The 19,625-nt window shown below is 41.2% G+C and overlaps 2 protein-coding genes across 3 annotated transcripts in view; one reads left to right on the top strand and one right to left on the bottom strand.

Annotated features, from left to right (window-relative positions):
- calb1 (calbindin 1) overlaps window positions 1-6,555 on the top strand; it is a 45,859-nt gene extending 39,304 nt beyond the window's left edge. Inside the window, exons 10-11 of the mRNA XM_067979453.1 lie at window positions 6,001-6,072; window positions 6,191-6,555. Of these exons, the coding sequence (XP_067835554.1) occupies window positions 6,001-6,072; window positions 6,191-6,304 (186 nt within the window). The 3' untranslated portion in view covers window positions 6,305-6,555. The remainder of the gene's footprint in view (window positions 1-6,000; window positions 6,073-6,190) is intronic.
- decr1 (2,4-dienoyl CoA reductase 1, mitochondrial) overlaps window positions 5,030-19,625 on the bottom strand; it is a 40,814-nt gene continuing 26,218 nt past the window's right edge. The window contains exons 7-11 of one of the 2 annotated variants that reach the window (XM_067979432.1): window positions 15,977-16,049; window positions 9,704-9,850; window positions 8,262-8,324; window positions 7,759-7,818; window positions 5,030-6,977 (exon numbers count right to left, since the gene is read on the bottom strand). In XM_067979432.1, the coding sequence (XP_067835533.1) occupies window positions 7,759-7,818; window positions 8,262-8,324; window positions 9,704-9,850; window positions 15,977-16,049 (343 nt within the window). In that variant the 3' untranslated portion in view covers window positions 5,030-6,977. The remainder of the gene's footprint in view (window positions 6,978-7,758; window positions 7,819-8,261; window positions 8,325-9,703; window positions 9,851-15,976; window positions 16,050-19,625) is intronic. The other variant, XM_067979440.1, reaches the window with a different exon arrangement.

A 19,625-nucleotide genomic window follows, 5' to 3' on the forward strand; every position in this document is an offset into this window, starting at 1 on the left:
ATTATTGTTGGAGATTTTAAAAATGTCAAATTTTAAATTTAATTTTTTTTCTTACTTTTCATTTGTCTCTTTTCTCTCTCCCTCTTAATTCAATCTTTATTTCCCTCTTTTTATTTCTCTTTCCATACCTGATTTGACATTGAATTCACCAACCCTAATTCACCCAATAATTCAATATAGGGCACATATTATCAAAATTTGCAGATGATACTAAAATAGGGAGCATGGGTAACAGTGAAGAGTACTGAGTGACTTATACAGACAGGTTAGTCGGTTGTTCGTACTCTACTTAACAATATTGATGGCGTCAACAGACGCACGGCTATTCTTGGTAGAGAGCTTGCCAGATGTATTGATAAAGCTGCTCTTAGTGAGACCTGGCTCTCTAACAACTCTCAGTTCGAGGCGGTCCGTGCTGGCTACACCTTTTACGCCATCGGCAAGCTAGAAGTTGAAAGTTACTTTTCCGGTGTAGGCTTCACTCTTTGCATGGATTTAGCACACAAGCTACAAGCTATGCCAAAGGCATCAACAACAGGCTGGTGGTTATTCGCATCTCCCTTTGGCTTCAGCGCTATTCCACCATCATTAGTGCCTACGCACCAACAGGACCAACACCAATGACATTAAAGAACAGTTTTATGAAGATCTCATCATCACAACACCAAGAAATGATGAACTAATAATCCTCAGAGATTTCAATGCTCAGGTCGGCCGTGATCACACCTCATGGAAAAACATAATTGAAGTTGGCAGCGAAAACTCCAAAGGCCCTCTCCTCCTGGCCATCTACATGGAACACCAGCTAGCCATCACCAACACTGTTTTAACAAGCCAACAAGTGCAAGACCACCTGGATGCATCCTCGCTCTGGCCACTGATTGACTATGTTATTGTGCACCAGTGCAGTATTCAAGTGTTATGATCATCCATGTAATGAGTGGTGCTAGTTGCTGGTCTGACCACCGGATGGTGAGGTGCACGATCAACATGACCATTCATCCAAAGTAGATTGAAGTCAATGGAAAAGAAATTCGGGCAGGTGTAAAACAGGCTGCCGTTCTGTTATCGCTTGTTTTGTCAAAGACCAATTTCACCCCCATTGTGTCCAGTTTTGGGAAACCTATTTCAGGAAGGATGCTAAGGCTATGGAAAGGACAAGAAAGAGAGTCACTATGACAGCAGGGCCGGGAGCCGTTATTTATGAGGTAGTGTCCTAGGCCCAACCATCTTCAGCTGCTTTATCAATGACCTTCCCTCCATCATAAGGTCAGAAATGGGGATGTTCGCTGATGATTGCACAGTGTTCAGTTCCATTCGCAACCCCTCAAATAATGAAGCAGTCCGAGCCTGCATACAGCAAGACCTGGACAACATCCAGGCTTGGGCTCATAAGTGGCAAGTAACATTCGTGCCAGACAAGTGCCAGGCAATGACCATCTCCAACAAGAGAGAGTCTAACCACCTCCCCTTGACACTCAACGGCATTACCATCACCGAATCCCCCACCATCAACATCCTGGGGGTCACCATTGACCAGAAACTTAACTGGACCATCCATATAAATACTGCGGCTACAAGAGCAGGTCAGAGGCTGGGTGTTCTGCAGCGAGTGACTCACCTCGTGACTCCCCAAAGCCTTTCCACTATTTACAAGGCACAAGTCAGGAGTGTAATGGAATACTCTCCACTTGCCTGGATGAGTGCAGCTCCAACAACACTCAAGAAGCTCAACACCATCCAGGACAAAGCAGCCCACTTGATTGGCACCCCATCCACCACCCTAAACATTCACTCCCTTCACCACCGGCGCACAGTGGCTGCAGTGTGTACCATCCATAGGATGCACTGCAGCAACTCGCCAAGGCTTCTTTGACAGCACCTCCCAAACCCGTGACCTCTACCACCTAGAAGGACAAGAGCAGCAGGCACAAGAGAACACCACCACATGCACGTTCCCCTCTAAGTCACACACCATCCCGACTTGGAAATATATCACCGTTCCTTCATCATCGCTGGGTCAAAACCCTGGAACTCCCTTCCTAACAGTACTGTGGGAGAAACTTCACCACACGGACTGCAGCGGTTCAAGAAGGTGGCTCACCACCACCTTCTCAAGGGCAATTAGGGATGGGCAATAAATGCTGGCCTCGCCAGCGACGCCCACATCCCATGAACGAATTTTTTTAAAATGAGGAGACTAAAAACAGAGCTTTTTACACTAGATCAAAGATAGAAGATTTGATACAGCTGTTCAAAATTGAGGGGGTTTGAAGAGATAAATAGGGGAACAACTATTTCCAGTGGTTGGTGAATCAGTAAACAGAGCATAAATATAAAATCACCACCAAAAGAATGAAGGGAGAGGTTAGGAGACATTTTTTATGCAGAGTTTACAGGACACTGAATACCCTACCAGAAACAGTGGTGGATACAGAATCCATAATAGCTTTTAAAAGAGTGGAAAATGTTTGAAAAATGAAAATGTATAAAGGATGATGAAATAGGAGGGGAATGGAACTAAGTGCAAATGTACTTTTTCAGTGCTGTAAAATTCAATCAAGCTGTGTGTGAACTTATATATGAGCCGAGACCTGCCCAGCATTTAAAGGACTGCGCTTGCCTGATAGTTGGATTCTTGAGCCTGTGTGAGAGGAAATCCATTCAGAGCTGTGAGTCAACGCTGAAGTCCAGAGCTTGATCAACAGTCGAGGCCCTGGCATACTGGAAATCAGGGTCAACGCACCAGATATGGTGATAGTAGCTAAAACGATTCTTTTGCTTATTGTGTTCGTTATTAGCTTCTGCCTAAATAACCTAGATAATAATTGTCTTCGGTCCCCGCCACAAATGCCGTTTCCCAGCCACCGACTCTACACACTGTCCCTGGCCATTGCCTAAAGCTGAACCAGACCACTTGCAATTTTGGCAACCTATTTATCCGAGATGTGCCTCCGACCACATATCCGCTCCACCACCAAGACCGCCTACTTCCATCTCCCTAACATCGTCCATCTCCACCCCTGCCTCAGCTCATCTGCTGCTGAAACTCATCTATGCCTTTGTGCCTCTAGACTTGACTATTCCAATGCTCTCCAGATCAGCCTCCCATCTTCCACCCTCCATAAACTTGAGCTCAGACAAAACTCTGCTGCCTGTACCCTGACTCGCACCAAGTCCCGTTCACCCGTCACCCCTGTGCTCACTGACCTACATTGGCTCCCAGTGCGGCAATGCCTCGATTTAAAAATTCTCATTCTTGTTTTCAAATCCCTCCACGGCCTCACCCCTCCCTACCTCTGTGACCTTCTCCAGCCCTACAACCCTCTGAGATCTCTGCTCTCCTCCAATTCTGGCCTCTTGCGCATCCCCGTTTTTAATCGCTCCACCATTGGCGGCTGTGGCTTCAGCTGCCTAGGCCCTAAGCTCTGGACTTTCCTCCCTAAACCTCTCCCTCCTCCTTTAAGGTGCTTCTTAAAACCTACCTCTTTAACCAAGCTTTTGATCACCTGTCTAATGTCTCTTTATGTGGCTCGGAGTCACATTTTGTTTGACAATGCTCCAATGAAGCATCTTGGGACGTTTTACTACGTTAAAGGTGCTATATTAATGCAAGTTGTTGTAATGGATCCTTATCATAGCAAATTTAATAAAATACCTGTCCGTTACTTGTGAAACAGCTTTTACCAGGGGCGTGGTTTAAATAAAGAATTTGGCTATAGGCTCAAAGAAGCAATTTGTTCCTCCCAACAAGTGCTGCTCTGGGGCTACTTCAGAATGGGTCTGATACTATACCAACACACAACACAGCTCTGCCAGTAATTATTTGGAATTATATTGTTTTTTGGCCCAATGGACGTCTGGCTTATCTTTTGGAGATGGCTAGTGTTCATTTAAGGCTTTTAAAAATGCAGTAGGATAACTTGGAACTGCTGGTCACTGAATCTCCAATTCCACAAATAGCATATAAAGCTTTAATATAATCTCAAAAGCACAGCATTAATTTAGGCATCTACCCCACCCAACCTAAATTAACAGTTAATTACTAAAATAAGCAGAATTGCTCATTAAATCTGTATTTCTTCCAAGTGCATGGAAAGAAGTTGTATTCTTAAAGAGAAAGCCGCATTTATATTCCCTCATTATTCAAGATGGCCAAGCCCCCAGGATATGTAGATGATAATGTAATTGAAGAAAAATTATAAATTCCATTTGCAGTACTCCCTTTCTGCCAATAAATGTTGCAAGTGCATTTTTAAACTTTTTCTCTAGTGTTATCTTTGTAGCATAGTCAGTGAATGTTTCCCTTCCACCAGAGGTGATACAAGATATTTTTACTTTTGAAAATGTCCAAAACCAGTTTGCAAATAGTTTGGCTGCACTGAAAAACCTACAAATATATAATTTAATTTAAAGGGGTTACTTTAAATACAGTATGTAAAGAGCTTACTATTTATATAACAAGCTGCTTAATGGAGCAAAGCCCTGAACTAGAGAGTAACGATCAGCTTAGGTTGATCTTACTTGTTTGCTCACCTCTTCTTTCTCCCTAAACACAACCATTTTGCAGAACCTGGATATACTACTACATACACTAATTAAATCAGACAGCTAACTTTTATTCACGTAACCCCGTGATTCTACCAATCGAGTTATATTAGTTCTGGTTGTATTGTGTTCTTTATGTGCGCTCTAGTTATTATATAGTGGTAATGCAGGAGTATTTATTTAGTATATCCGTGATATCACGTCATCTGGATTGTTATACTGATGACGTGATATTATGCCTTAGTTGTATCACATAATTTAATAGTTCTTCCCAATTCTTTTCTAATTTTCCAATTTGTCAGTTTGACCTATTATAAACTTAAAAACATAGAAAACAAGCAGTCAAGAAGCCACTATTGTTAATAATGGATTTTGTTTATAATAAATATAACTTTGCATAGTCTCAGTCGTGAGAACACTGTTAAAAGTGCATTAAGATGCACTGAGTTTTCAGACATAACAAACTTCACTGCACAACAAATTTGAGTTCATCCCAAAAAGTATTTTATTGTATGAAGTTATTTGTGACATTTCAACATCATGAATAAATGCAAGTATATTCTACTTATGGGTGTTTCCATTGCCCTTACAAAACAGGTTGGGTTACATCTTTCTACTTGCTTAATCTTTTCCAACAGGCATTTATTATTTGTAAGTAACTGATAAAGACAAGTTGAGAAAAGCAACATAATCCTTTAAGCCATCTGAGCTTTTTATGCAGCACCTTTAGGATTTGTATCATTTCTAATATAACTCGAGTTATATTAGTTCTGGTTGTTTTGTGTTCTTTATGTGCTCTCTGGTTATTATATAGTGGTAATGCAGGAGTATGGTATTATGGAGCCATTATCACAATAATTTGAGTTCTATTACTAATAACTATGGATAGTACCAATAGTACACAGATATTTACATTGAACTGCTTAGTTTTTCATACTGACTTTCAGCCACTTGATTTACACAATGGACTTTCTCACTTTTTACCTGTACTGCTAATTCACCAGAGTTCGCACCACTCTGCAATTAGAATGAATGTTTTAGCTATTTCTTTGCAGTGGTATCTGCCCATGAGGTTTCCATTATTATTATAATAAATACCGCTCACAAATTCCGAAGGAGGTATGATATTTCTAAACTAATTCCCACAGGAGATTTCCAAAAGGACAGTCATTTTTTAAGAAGAGGAATTGGAGAAAAATTATTTCAATTGCAATGGTTGTGGCTATTACTGTACAATATTCTGAACATCACTTTTCTGCATGTTTGATGTTCTCAACGTATGACTTGTTGGACCTTTACCAAATGACATCTGTAAAGTACAGAGTGAATTAATATTTTGGAAAACATTCCTTATATGCTAACTAAAATAGATAGATTAGGATTGCTAATAAGATATGTATTCTGCAAGGAACATAGAAGTGCCTCAAACTTGCAACTCTTTCTTCTGCTTAGGACAGCAATGGATACATAGATGAAAATGAATTAGACGCACTACTTAAGGATCTCTGTGAAAAGAATAAAAAGGTAGTAACAGTACATTTCAAAACCACTAATTTTAATGAGATACGCAAAATGAAGGCTTTGTTTTAAATGGGTGTTCATGGAATTTAGTTAACTATATGATTTTTTTTTTTAAATACAGGACCTAGACATTCAAAATCTTACAACGTACAAAAAAAGCATCATGGCTTTGTCCGATGGAGGGAAGCTCTTTAGGAAAGACTTGGCATTAATCCTCTGTGCTGAAGAGTTTTAAATATCTTGCATTCTCATGTGCTTGTGATTTGTGTGAAGATAGCTGTGTGCTAAAAGGGTATAGGATATGCTTTCCTTCTACCTGTAAAGTTCACTGATTGCATATAGATTAATCAGTAGAATGTGCAACACATTCTTTCTGATCTGTTGTATCTATAGTCTTTGTAATTTACTGCTTTTGTATCTACAGAATTCATACAATAAAGTGTACTACTGAATCAGATTATATGAAATATGGCATAAAAAGCAATTGTTTTTGTCTAGCACTGAACAAAGGGTTTATATTAAATGTTCACAAAACTGTTGCAAAGATTATTGTTCAATAAATGCACTGAAGGTATAAAGGTACAATTGTGTAATTTCCAGTTTACATTTAAAGATGTTAAAATCAACCTCTCAAAAGATTTTCATTATCGTTACATATCTGTTTCTTTAAAAAAAATGTAATACTTTAAATTAGATGGGAATCAAAATGTAAGTCAAGTAAAATCACATTATGTTGGAAGACATTCTAGAACTATATCGTTTATTAATTAGTATCAAGTTAAAGCCCAATTCATTTCCCTCCCGTCCTATTTTTTCTGGTTGTTTTCATTTAGGTTTTGTTCTGATCATTCTTTGCATCTTTCCGGGAGATACAAAAGTAGATAGGAAACATCATGGATATGCAGAGACTGAGGAAAGAGTTAGAAAATGCATGAGGCATGGGGAAAATAAACAGACAGAAAAGCACAAGCAAACTGACAAAAGACCATCATCATACACAAAGACATTCACTGGTACAATTACTCTATGTGTAATACCGATTCCAGATTGTATTATAATGGACTTATTTGCTTGTAATATGGAACCTGTAGCATCACTGTGCAGGGCAGTGGCTTTAAACCCACATCTAATCTGCTATTTTAAATGTAAAACTTTACAAACTTATGCCACTAGATACATTTTGAAAGGAGCTGTACACCACACTGTTTTAATATCATTTTCATGTAACCTTTCTCTCCAAAAATTGTTCATTTTAAAATTTAAGGAATCAACCTCAATTCCTACCTCTATTGGCACCATACAAGAATCAGTTATAATGATAGGCATGATAGTGACTGTGCTATTCCACTACATGCTGCCTGGGAAACATTTTCAGGATAGCGCAGTTCCACACTGCCTTGTGGCTCAGCTGAGCAGAGTAGCAGAACTGCCACCCCTGTATAATTTAAAATAGTATTGCACTTGTCAAACTGTGATTCTACAATCAGTGATAAATTAAGCAATATAGTTCCTATAAAGAGATTTCAACTTGCTGTTGGTTTCAAAATGATTCTTTTGAAAACCTAAGCAAAATAAAATCAAAAACCAAGAACTATTCTACTTGAATAAAATTTCCAATTTGCCTGGCATAATAATCTGACTTGTATTATTTTAAATTCTGTTCAATTGATTGCAAGATTTATATCATACTTAGGAGCCTTTGTTTTTTCTGATCAGAGACTCGAGGATATCCCACTGTTCATTTGTAACCTAGAATAAAAAAAGGAAAATTTGTTAGTTATTTGGCTAATCTATGACCAGTAACAAAATTCAAATTGAGATAAATGCACTATATATGGTTTTATATTTCTGAAAAACATTTATAGAAACCAAATAATTGTACTAATGAGTAATAGCATGAAGCAGCTCCTACTATACTACCAACCAGTAATAAGAGAACATGAACTCTTATCTTCTGGCATCAAGTTCTTGGGTATAAGATTTGATGGAGAGCCACACAGTGGTGATACCCTTTCTTGGGGTAGGAAAAATGTGATTCCCTGCAAAGAACACCTTTTAGGCTGATACAAAGGCTGATGACAATGGTTATCTTGCTCTGCCTCCTGAACATGCATGAAAGTCAGAAGGGGGGAGTCTAGGTCAAGGGGAAGGGGGGCATAAGACAATGGAACAGTAGCTGAAGTTGACATTACCTTTTGTAGATTGTTAAATTCACCAGCTATTGAAACATATTCTCCACCGTCAAACCTTATTACCTAAAAAAGTACAACCTCAAGGTTAATGTTCATTTACATTTAGTTTAAAACTTAATAAAAACATCTTTCTACACTGCAGAGTATAAACAGCATGCACAAGAATGAAAAGTTTGTGAAGCTGTAATGCTGAATGCCAGAAAGCGTAAGTTCATATAACACAGAACATTGCTTCTGCGAAAGACCCCTTTCATCATCACTCAAGCACACCTTTTAGCAGGGTAAATAAGTAAACTTATGGAAATTTAATATTCATAACATCTGCAAATTGAGTGTGTGGAAGATTCTTTACAATTCAATTTCTGACTAATAAGGTTAAAACCTAAAATTATCCATCATTGTCAAATCACTTCTACAGAGCAGTGCTTGGTCGTATATGTTTTTTAAAATCTTAGTGGAATTGGAGCGCTCAATTAATGTTAAAATTTCAATCTCCCAACCTTGAAATTTCACTTTTTTAACCCAGGTTAACATTAAATACCCAAAGTATTCACTTACATACTTATAGTTTGAACATGAATTGATAATATGTAATACAAACAGCACACTCTTCTCCAAAGTAAACTGCATTAGCTAACTTGCCTCATACAATGTTTCATTTCCTTTTTATCCTGTATGGTTCAGCAATATGTTGAGGTATCTCTATTGATGCTATATCATTCAGGAATTCTTTGAAAAGACACTTTTTTCATTCTTGGGATATGGTTGTCGTTGGCAAGGCTAGCATTTATTGAAGGTACTCCCACAATGTTGTTCGGTAGAGAGATCAAGGATTTTGCCCAGCGATGATGAAAGAACAGAGATATCTGTCCAAGTTGGGATGGTGTGTGACTTGGAGGTGATGGTGTTCCCATGCAACTGGTGCCCTTGCCCTTCCAGGCTATGGAGATCACAGGTTTGGGAGGTGCTGCCAAAGAAGCCCTGGCGACTTGCTGCAGTGCATTCGATAGAGAGTACACATTGCAGCCACAGTACGCATGTGGTGGAGGGTGTGGGTGTTTATGCTGATGGATGGGGTGTCGATCAAGTGGACTGCTATATCCTGGATGGTGCTGAGCTTCTTTAGTGTTGTTGCAGCTATACCCATCCAGAGTATTCAATCACATTCCTGACTTGTGCCTTGTTGGTGGTGGAAAAGCTTTGGGGAGTTAGTAGGTGAGCCACTCGCTGCAGAATACCTAGCCTCTGACCAGCTCCAGTAGCCATGGCATTTACGTGGCTGGTCCAGTTGATTTTCTGGGAAATGGTGACCCTATTGAATGTCAAGGGGAGGTGGTTAGGCTCTCCCTTGTTGGAGGTAATTATTGCTTGGCACTTGTGGGCTTATTATTAAGAAAATGTGTTTTAAACAAACAATAAGAGCACTCCAAACGTTAACTTACTGCTCCTGAAACCCAGTTGGCATAATCACTGCAGAGGTAGGCAGCAAGGTTGGCAATTTCATTCACTGTACCAAGGCGGCCCATTGGAATTCTCGTTAGAAATTCTTTTTCAAACATACCAGTTGGGTCAAGTCGGCTAAAGGCACCCTACAAACAATACAAAATACAAGTGAAATCTCTACCTATACTATAAACTGTCTAGTCAAACATAATTTGAAAGCCACAACATATTTTAGTAAAAAAATGCTTAGCTCTCACTTGAAATACAATTATTCCAGACTCTTAATAAAGAAAATGCAGAACATAGAATAGAATCATAGAAGTTACAACATGGAAACAGGCCCTTCGGCCCAACATGTCCATGTCGCCCAGTTTATACCACTAAGCTAGTCCCAATTGCCTGCACTTGGCCCATATCCCTCTATACCCATCTTACCCATGTAACTGTCCAAATGCTTTTTAAAAGACAAAATTGTACCCGCCTCTACTACTGCCTCTGGCAGCTCGTTCCAGACACTCACTACCCTTTGAGTGAAAAAATTGCCCCTCTGGACCCTTTTGTATCTCTCCCCTCTCACCTTAAATCTATGCCCCCTCGTTATAGACTCCCCTACCTTTGGGAAAAGATTTTGACTATCGACCTTATCTATGCCCCTCATTATTTTATAGACTTCTATAAGATCACCCCTTAACCTCCTACTCTCCAGGGAAAAAAGTCCCAGTCTGTCTAACCTCTCCCTGTAAGTCAAACCATCAAGTCCCGGTAGCATCCTAGTAAATCTTTTCTGCACTCTTTCTAGTTTAATAATATCCTTTCTATAATAGGGTGACCAGAACTGTACACAGTACTCCAAGTGTGGCCTCACCAATGCCCTGTACAACTTCAACAAGACATCCCAACTCCTGCATTCAATGTTCTGACCAATGAAACCAAGCATGCCGAATGCCTTCTTCACCACCCTATCCACCTGTGACTCCACTTTCAAGGAGCTATGAATCTGTACTCCTAGATCTCTTTGTTCTATAACTCTCCCCAACGCCCTACCATTAACGGAGTAGGTCCTGGCCCGATTCGATCTACCAAAATGCATCACCTCACATTTATCTAAATTAAACTCCATCTGCCATTCATCGGCCCACTGGCCCAATTGATCAAGATCCCGTTGCAATCCCAGATAACCTTCTTCACTGTCCACAATGCCACCAATCTTGGTGTCATCTGCAAACTTACTAACCATGCCTCCTAAATTCTCATCCAAATCATTAATATAAATAACAAATAACAGCGGACCCAGCACCGATCCCTGAGGCACACCGCTAGACACAGGCATCCAGTTTGAAAAACAACCCTCTACAACCACCCTCTGTCTTCTGTCATCAAGCCAACATTTTTAGCATACTGTAGCTTTTAAACAGATTGTCATTCATGTTCAACATTTATCCTGGCCCAAGATCCATGCAGGGTTTACAAGAATAAATCTGATCTTATTGGAAGACAAACAACTCAAAAATGAAAGCATAAACATTTCTGACTAACATTTAAAATTTAACCATTTTGTATGTTTTGCTGCTTTGGTAGTGTACATATTTATGAGATTACAGCACTGTTATGATACATTAGTCCATTGTAAACCTCACCAAAAGGGGAAATCTATTAAAATTACATTCATTCTTGCAAACTTACAATAGTGTTTGGGAAAATAGAAAGGAACATTTTTTTTCTATTTATTCTTGGGATGTAACTGACACTGGAAAGACAGCATTTATTGTCCATCACAAGTTCTGAGGGCATTAAGAGGCAACTGCATTATGTGGGTCTGGAGTCACGTGTCCTTCTTGGTCTGCACTATAATAGTAAACAATTTTACAACACCAAGTTATAGTCCAGCAATTTTATTTTAAATTCACAAGCTTTCGGAGGCTACCTCCTTCCTCAGGTGAACGATGTGGAAATGAAATCCTCGAAATGAAGTCGCATTTATAATTCACAGAACAATGCTTGGTGATAACAGACAGTTTTTTCAACTGCCCGTTGCCAAGGCAATCAGTGTGCAGACAGACAGGTGTTACCTGCCAGGTCTCAGAATATACAAATCACCAAAAAAAAACAACAAACAAAAAAAAAAGAGATAGAGAGGTAGAAACATAGAAAAGACAGCAACTGACCCGTTATATTAAAAACAGATAACATTTGTTCGCTGGTGGGGTAACGTGTAGCGTGACATGAACCCAAGATCCCGGTTGAGGCCGTCCTCATGGGTGCGGAACTTGGCTATCAATTTCTGCTCGACGATTTTGCGTTGTCGTGTGTCTCGAAGGCCGCCTTGGAGTACGCTTACCCGAAGGTCGGTGGCTGAATGTCCTTGACTGCTGAAGTGTTCCCCGACTGGGAGGGAACCCTCCTGTTTGGCGATTGTTGCGCGGTGTCCGTTCATCCGTTGTCGCAGTGTCTGCATGGTCTCGCCAATGTACCATGCTCTGGGGACGGACCAGATCACCACCTGAATATCTGGCTATTACTACTACTACACTTACAACCACACACATTTGTGCAGCACCTTTAACGTAGAACAATGTCCCAAAGTGCTTCACAAAGGCATAAGGAAAAAAAGTGGACACTGAGCAAAAAGAGATATTAAGAGGGATGACCAAAAACTTGGCCAAAGACGTGGGTCTTAAAAAGAGGAAAGTATCTGTTTTCTGGAAAGGGACACTTATCCCATTAATGTCCAGAATTCAGCTCCTGTGGCTCAACAGGGTTGCAACTGAAACTTCCTTTGGTTCACCAGGTTAAAAGATCCATGCCAGGTTTCTCAGTACAAAACGTTGATTCATAGCTTGGCAATAAACCTAGTAAAAATGGCCGTGTAAGTTTACTGAATATTGCGTCCCACAGTGCTCATTTTTTGACATCTTGTGAAGGGAAATTCATACCACTGAATCTTACAAACTCCAGGTTGGATCCAATGGGTAACTAATAGATACTTTGAAGATAAAAAATATAAAGAGGCATTTCTCAATTAGGTGACATAACAGCAGTATGAAACAAGAGGTAACTATAATAAGAGTAGATGTCTCAAACGTTCCTGGTGATTGCTTGGAGGGCAGAAAAACTTGAAGAAATTGTACTGAAGTACCAGTGGGCAAATTAAAGATTTCCCATAGCCCAATGCACTCTCCAGCAACCCTGGTTTAGCTCGTGATCACTAGATCTATAGTTGAACTTATGGGTGCCCGTTTGGGAAAGTTCCACAGGCAGGAGAACCTTTGTTGACAACATTCTGTGTAGATTTGCTGGGTCAATACAGAATATTGCATAGTTGTGTGTACCTAGTGTACGTAAGCTCAAGTTCTACCAATGTAAAGTGTTGTTGTAGTCAGAGAACTGCCCACATCTCTCCAGTTTTGTAAACAATATATTTCAGCATGGAGTAAGTCAGCCTCAGCCAATCCACAAGTTTGAAATGGTTTGGACCAGACTAAGTCCAGCGGTTACTGAAACTGGCTTCTTCTGAAAACTGTCAAACAGGACAACTATACTGCACCACTATGGGTACAAAGGACATTGAAGGTGACAAGCAAGGCTGCAGCTTTTAGATGTTTCTTCCACATGGTTTTCCAAAAATCTTTGTCATTTGGTAGTTTTGGTACAGGTTAGATGGAATTCCCAAGCAAGGAGCTGAATCTCATGTCCACCCAGTATATAATTCTGTTTGTAACTCTCTATTGACTGCTTAGCTCTGAGGTTGTACGGCTTACCTCAATTATACTGGCCCCGGTATTACCAGGGAGGCGGGTTGGCAGCGGAGGGTCGACTGGGCGTGTGGGTAACCCGCCCAGTAAAATCGGTGGGCTCCCCATGCGATCGCGAGTAAATTGAAGCCACTTATCTTGGCTTCCAGGTTTCCCGTTGGAAACCTGCGCAGTGGGCAGACTGCGCACCCGCACCACAGGCTGTCAGCTGGAGGAGCCCTATTTAAAGGGGCAGTCCTCCAATGCTGCTTCTGCAGCAAACAGCCAAAATTACAGCATGGAGCAGCCCAGGGGAAAGGCTGCTCCCAGGTTTAATGATACCTCACTCCAGGTGTGACTGGACGGGGTGAGGAGGAGGAGAGAGATCTTCTACCCGGTGGACGGGAAGAAATGGCCTGCCTCTGCCACCAAGAAGGCCTGGCTCGAGGTGGCAGAGGAGGTCAGTAGCACCAGCAACATGTTCCGCACCTGGATACAGTGCAGGAAGCGCTTCAATGACCTAACTAGGTCAGCCAAAGTGAGCACACTTATTCTCCTACACTCCGTCTTCCACATCACCGCCCCCATCCCACATCTCCTTCTGCACTGCCAACACTACTCTATCACATTATTCCTCACACCTCATCCTCAACTTACCTGCACTTACTCACCTCGCCAGTACTCATCCCACCACTACCACTCAACCCAATCCTCATACAATCTCGTGGGTCTGTCTCATACTCACCCTCTGATGCATCTCTTTCACGGTCACCCTCACCCAACCTGCCACTACCCCTGCTGCAGCCACAGGGGATGCATCACGTATGAGTAGTAGGAAGCGTAAGGCAAAGGTTTCGTGAGCACAAAGGGGATGCACAAGGGTGTCTGACGGTTTGTCATGTTTTTTTATTTATATTTGATTTTTGTTAATGGCACATTAAATATTATTATTGTCACCCTACTGCCATGTCTTGGCCATTCTTGACTGGCTTGTGTAATAAGTCCCTTTCATGAGGTTTTCCATGAACGCCCTTGATGCCACCCATTGGGTCACGCTACAGTGGGTGTATGTGCACGACTATTTTGTGCAGGTGCCTGTGGTGCGGCACTGTGTCGTGGATCTCCACGTGGCGGAGGTGGACGGCCTGTCTGGCGAGGCTGGTGATGTTGCTCGTCCTCGGATGAATTGATGAATGCAGTCATGGCGCCCCCCCCCCATCCTGACGGTGAGAGTTTGAGGAGGTCCGCAAAGTAGGTAAATGTGTTTGCACAGCAAAGTTTAGGGTATAAATTAATAATTTTGAGTGGAAAGACAAAGATGTTGCGGCCAAAACTTTGTCTGAAGTGACAGAGTGACCTGCTGCAATAAATGAGGTATTCCCCCCAACTGTCAAAAAATCCTCTGCATGTCCCACTTGGTTGCTGACTGAAACACATCTGCTCCAACAGGAAGTGTTTCCCACAGCACAAGAAACATGCTGAGGATCCATGAAAATTGCACCCCTGCCAAAATCTCCTGTCAATGAGGTCTGTCAAGTACCTCAACTAGGTAAGTAAGTATTTAAATTGTCATCCCGCCGGGTTTAATTGCCGGTGGGAGTCCCGCTTGCGGGAGCTGCGCGCGTACCCGAACGTGTCACTGGGGAACCCGGAAATGGGCGGGTTGAAGCCGGGCTCCGGATCCGCTCCAGGATTCCCCGATTTTACGAGCGTCCCCTCGCCCCCAACGCACCCACTCGGCCATCCTAAAATCGACCCCATTGTGTGAAACAAATTAATTTTACTCATAGTCATTGGCATGAGGCCGTTCATTTCAAAGCCAGAGGGGTTGATTCTTCCTCCCCCACCCACCAAGGCAAAAGTCAGGAGGAGCAGCTTGGTACTGAGAGCATCTTTTGAGGGACATGGCAAAAATGTTTCTTCTGTTGATGCTAATTGTTTGGTGGAATGTCAAATGGAGCTATTTTGGCACCGGATAATAATTGTTTCTTGATCTAGAAACACTGGGGTTGATTTTCCTCAGCTGTATACCCTGGCTACGCGTATTTCCTGCACACAAAGCAGAGGAAAATAGGAACAGTACTTCAACAGAAGCTACCTTTAGTCCATGTGTTTTGATCATTTTAATCTCCTTTACTGTCTTCCTACTTGGACTTTGTGGCTAGCCAAATGTCAAAGTTTAATGGAATTCATCATTATATTTCTAATCAAATTCTAGAAAAAAAAGCAATCAAGAAAGTTATATATCCTGATTCCCAACTATTAATGAATATATTTAGGAATGCTCCTACATTGTTACTAACTGCTGATACTATATTGTTAAACTCATTTTAACCTTCAAGTTGCTGAGAATGAATGTGGATACACAGTGGACAACGGAATTAAGCTAATAATAAAATATATTTACACAGAGGATTTTGCAATCTAGAGGTACATAAGAAACCAATTAAGAAAGAAAAAGCTTGAATAAGAAAAATGGCTAAATGGCTATTTCACAGACAGGGAAATAATAGTGTTTGTTCTAAGCTCAATTAGCAATACCTTTGTTTTAATAGGTCCTGGCTGAATCACATTAAATCTCATGCCATATCGACCCCATTCAGCAGCAAGTGACCTGTAATATGAAACAAAAAAATAGGATTTGTAACATTTCTGTGTTAGCTGAACAAAAACCATTTGGTATGGAACCTTTGAATTAATAATTACATCATGGGAGAGAATAAAAAATATATTTTATAGGAAATAAAAATATGAAATTTACAGCATGTTTATTATGAAGCAATCTTCAAAGACATCATTATTCCCAAAACACTAAAATCCACTCCCTCTGCAACTAAAGTAATTTGTGTTGTGTTGCTGCTGGATTGGCTTGAAATGTCACTGTATTCTAGTAAATAAAATTATTTCTGTGAGAAAAGTTGATGTTCAATATGCTTTATACTATTTTGAAACTCCAAAATATATTCCTTTCATCCACCTTTTCAATGAACAAAACGCTGGCAAATCTCAAAGGTGACAGTTTTTTTAAAAATGTATTGAAGACAAGTTGAAAGCAAGTATGGACCAGAGATTTCTTTTTCTAACACATCATAGACATGGGTACAGAATACTTCTACAAAGCGCCAAACATCAAACAACTAAATATGCTTTTGAGTTCAAAAAGATTCATCTGCTGCTCCTTGTGTTTTAAGCTGTCTGTCAAAAACTATGAATAACATAATACCTACTCAGGACTACTAAAAAAACGTTGTTGTTATCACTAGTACAATTACTTTCAAAGTATTTTACAGAGTTCATTTTGCATACTGATCAATATCCAAGTAGCTGGAACATATTGAGGAAACGTTACAATTAAATACAAGAATGTGTTAACTGTAAGCAGCATGGTGGTACCTTAACTCGGATCTCCAATCTGCTGTATCAGAGTGCTAGGACATAGGTTCAAATCAATTAAATCCTTAGTCACTTTGAAAGCTAATGTAATAAAAATGGGACTGCAACAGCTAGTATCTGCATGGCAGGATGAAGATGTAGAGTAAACTCAGCAAATGGTAAAGTAAAATCACATACAAGCTTTAGAAAATGGAAGGCAACAGATTCATTTTGTTTTATTTAAAATGCTCAAACAGGGATCCCTGAAATATCTGATTTTGCTTAGACTCAGGCATCAAACTTATGGCATCTGAAATGCACTGTTAAAATGTGCAGAGATCCCATTATATTAATTACAGCTACTTGTTTCCAGCAGCAAAAAGTCACACATTAAATGTACCTCAAGCTCCACATGACAAATTAATTGCATTACTCATTGAGTCCATTGAGCCAAAAACATGGGATATATTGTCTGTGATGAACAGTATTGATGAAGCTGATCCAAGCAAATTATGGCAAGAGGTTCAAATAGAGGGAATACAAGTTAAAATTTACAACACCGTTGTAGTAAGATGTCTCAAAGTATTTTATAAGCAGCAGGCTGGGAGTTCCACGGGGTAGGTGTGTAGTGGCTGAATGAATGGTCGCTAATGAGAGCAGGAACAAGAAGGAGGAGGAAGAAGAGAACAACAACAGCAACTTATATTTATACAGTGCCTTTTACACAGAGAAATGGCCCAAACCATTTAACACAGGCGTAATCAAAAAAATGGATACTGAGCCAAATGGCCTATCAGGAGAGGTAACCAAAAGCTTGGTCAAAAAGGTGGGTTTTAAGGAAGGTCTTAAAGGAGGAGTCGAAAGTGGAGAATTATAGAGAAGGAATTCCAGAGCGTGGGGCCTAGGCAGTTGAAGACATGGCTGTCAATGATGGGATGAAGTTGGGGGGATTCACAAGAGGCTAGAGTCAGAGGAATGGAGAGTTTGAGGCGAGGGCTGTAGGGCTGGAGGAGGTCAGAGAGATAGGGAGGCAAGGCCATGAATGGATTTCAACATGAGGATGAGAATTTTAAATTTTAGGGTTTAAGGGACTAGGAGCCAGTGTAGGTCAGCTAGGAAAGGGGGTGATGCGCATGAGGAACTTGAATAAAATATGGGCAGCAGAGTTTTGAATGAGCTGAAGTTTACGGAGGTGGAGGATGGGAGGCTGATGAGAAGAGCATTGGACTGGTTGAGTCTCGAGGTGACAAAGACATGGATGAGGGTTTAAGCAGCAGATAAGCTGAGGCAGGGACGGAAATGGGCGAAGTTACGCAGGTGGAAATAGGCGTTCTTTGTGATGGAGAAGATATGGGGGTTGGAAGCTCAGCTAGGGGTTGAATATTGTGCCGAGGTTGCATACAGATGGTTCAGAAGCTCAGTATCGGGAGGAATGGAAGCTGCGTGCTCAGGCATAAGGCTGGACGGGATCACTAAAAGGCCATGAAGAAAATTGGAGGCAAGAGTGAAAATTCTGAAGTCAATGCATTGAGTTACTTTGAGCCAGTGGAGGTCTGAGGGCATAAGAACAACGGGACTACAGACTATATGGAGGTGAGGACATTGGATCAGATTTTGAAACTGACCTATTGTACATGGACAAATATAAAGCAATAGTAATGGATTCAACAACTACTTGCATTTATATTGTGCCTCTGATGTAGTAAAATGTCCCACGGCACTTCATAGGACCATAATCAGACAAAAATTGATACATGGCCAAAGGAGATATTAGGACGGGTGACGAAAAGCTTGGTCAAAGAGCTGGTTTTAAGGAGGTTCGTAAAGGAGGAGAGGGGTGGTGAGGCGGAAAAGTTTAGAGAGGAAATTGCAAAGCTTAGGGCCTAGACAGTTGAAGGCACAGCCACTAATGGTGGAGTAAAGGAAATGAGGATGCACAGAAGGTCAGAATTGGAGGAACTTGGTGTTCTGGGAGGGTTGTAGGGCTGGAGAATGTTACAGAGATAGGGAGTGATGAGGCCCTGGAGAGATCTGAACCCAAAATGAGAATTTTAAAATCGAGGCGCTGGTGGACTGGGAGCTAATGTAGGTCAATAAGCACTGGGGTGATGGGTGAATGGAACTTGGTGCGAGTTAGGATATGGGCAGCAGAATTTTGGATGAGCTCAAATTTATAAATTTATGGAGGGTGCAAGATGGGAGGCCTGCCAAGAGAGTATTGGAATAATCAATTCTGGAGCTAACAATAGCATGGATGGGGGTTTCAACAGCAGATAAACTGGGGCGGGGGCAGAGATGGGTGACGTTGCATACATGGAAGTATGCGGTCTATATGATGGAGAGAATATGCGGTCAGAAGCTGAGCTTAGGTTCAAATAGAACAATGAGGTTGCAAGTAGCCTGGTTCAGCCTGAGAAGATGGCCAGGGAGGGGGATGGAATTGGTGACGAGGGAACGGAGTCTGTGACAGTGGCCGAAGATGATGGCTTCGGTCTTCCCAATGTTTAACTGGAGGAAATCGCGGCTCATCCAAGACTGGATGATGGACAAGCAGTCCGACAACACAGAGGGAATAAAGGAGTGGCAGTGAGGTAGAGCTGACTGTCTCAACGTACATGTGGAACCTGATATCACATCTTCGGATAATGTTGTCGAGGGACAGCATGTAGATGAGAAATAGGAGGGGGCCAAGGACAGATCCTTGGGGGACTCCAGAGGTGACTGTGCTGGGGCAGGCAAAGAAGCCGTTGCAAGAGATTCTCTGGCTACCACTGGATAGGTAAGAGTGGAACCAGGCGAAGGCAGTCCCATTCAGCTG

Source organism: Heptranchias perlo, chromosome 3 (assembly GCF_035084215.1).
Source record: "Heptranchias perlo isolate sHepPer1 chromosome 3, sHepPer1.hap1, whole genome shotgun sequence".
Taxonomy (NCBI): domain Eukaryota; kingdom Metazoa; phylum Chordata; class Chondrichthyes; order Hexanchiformes; family Hexanchidae; genus Heptranchias; species Heptranchias perlo.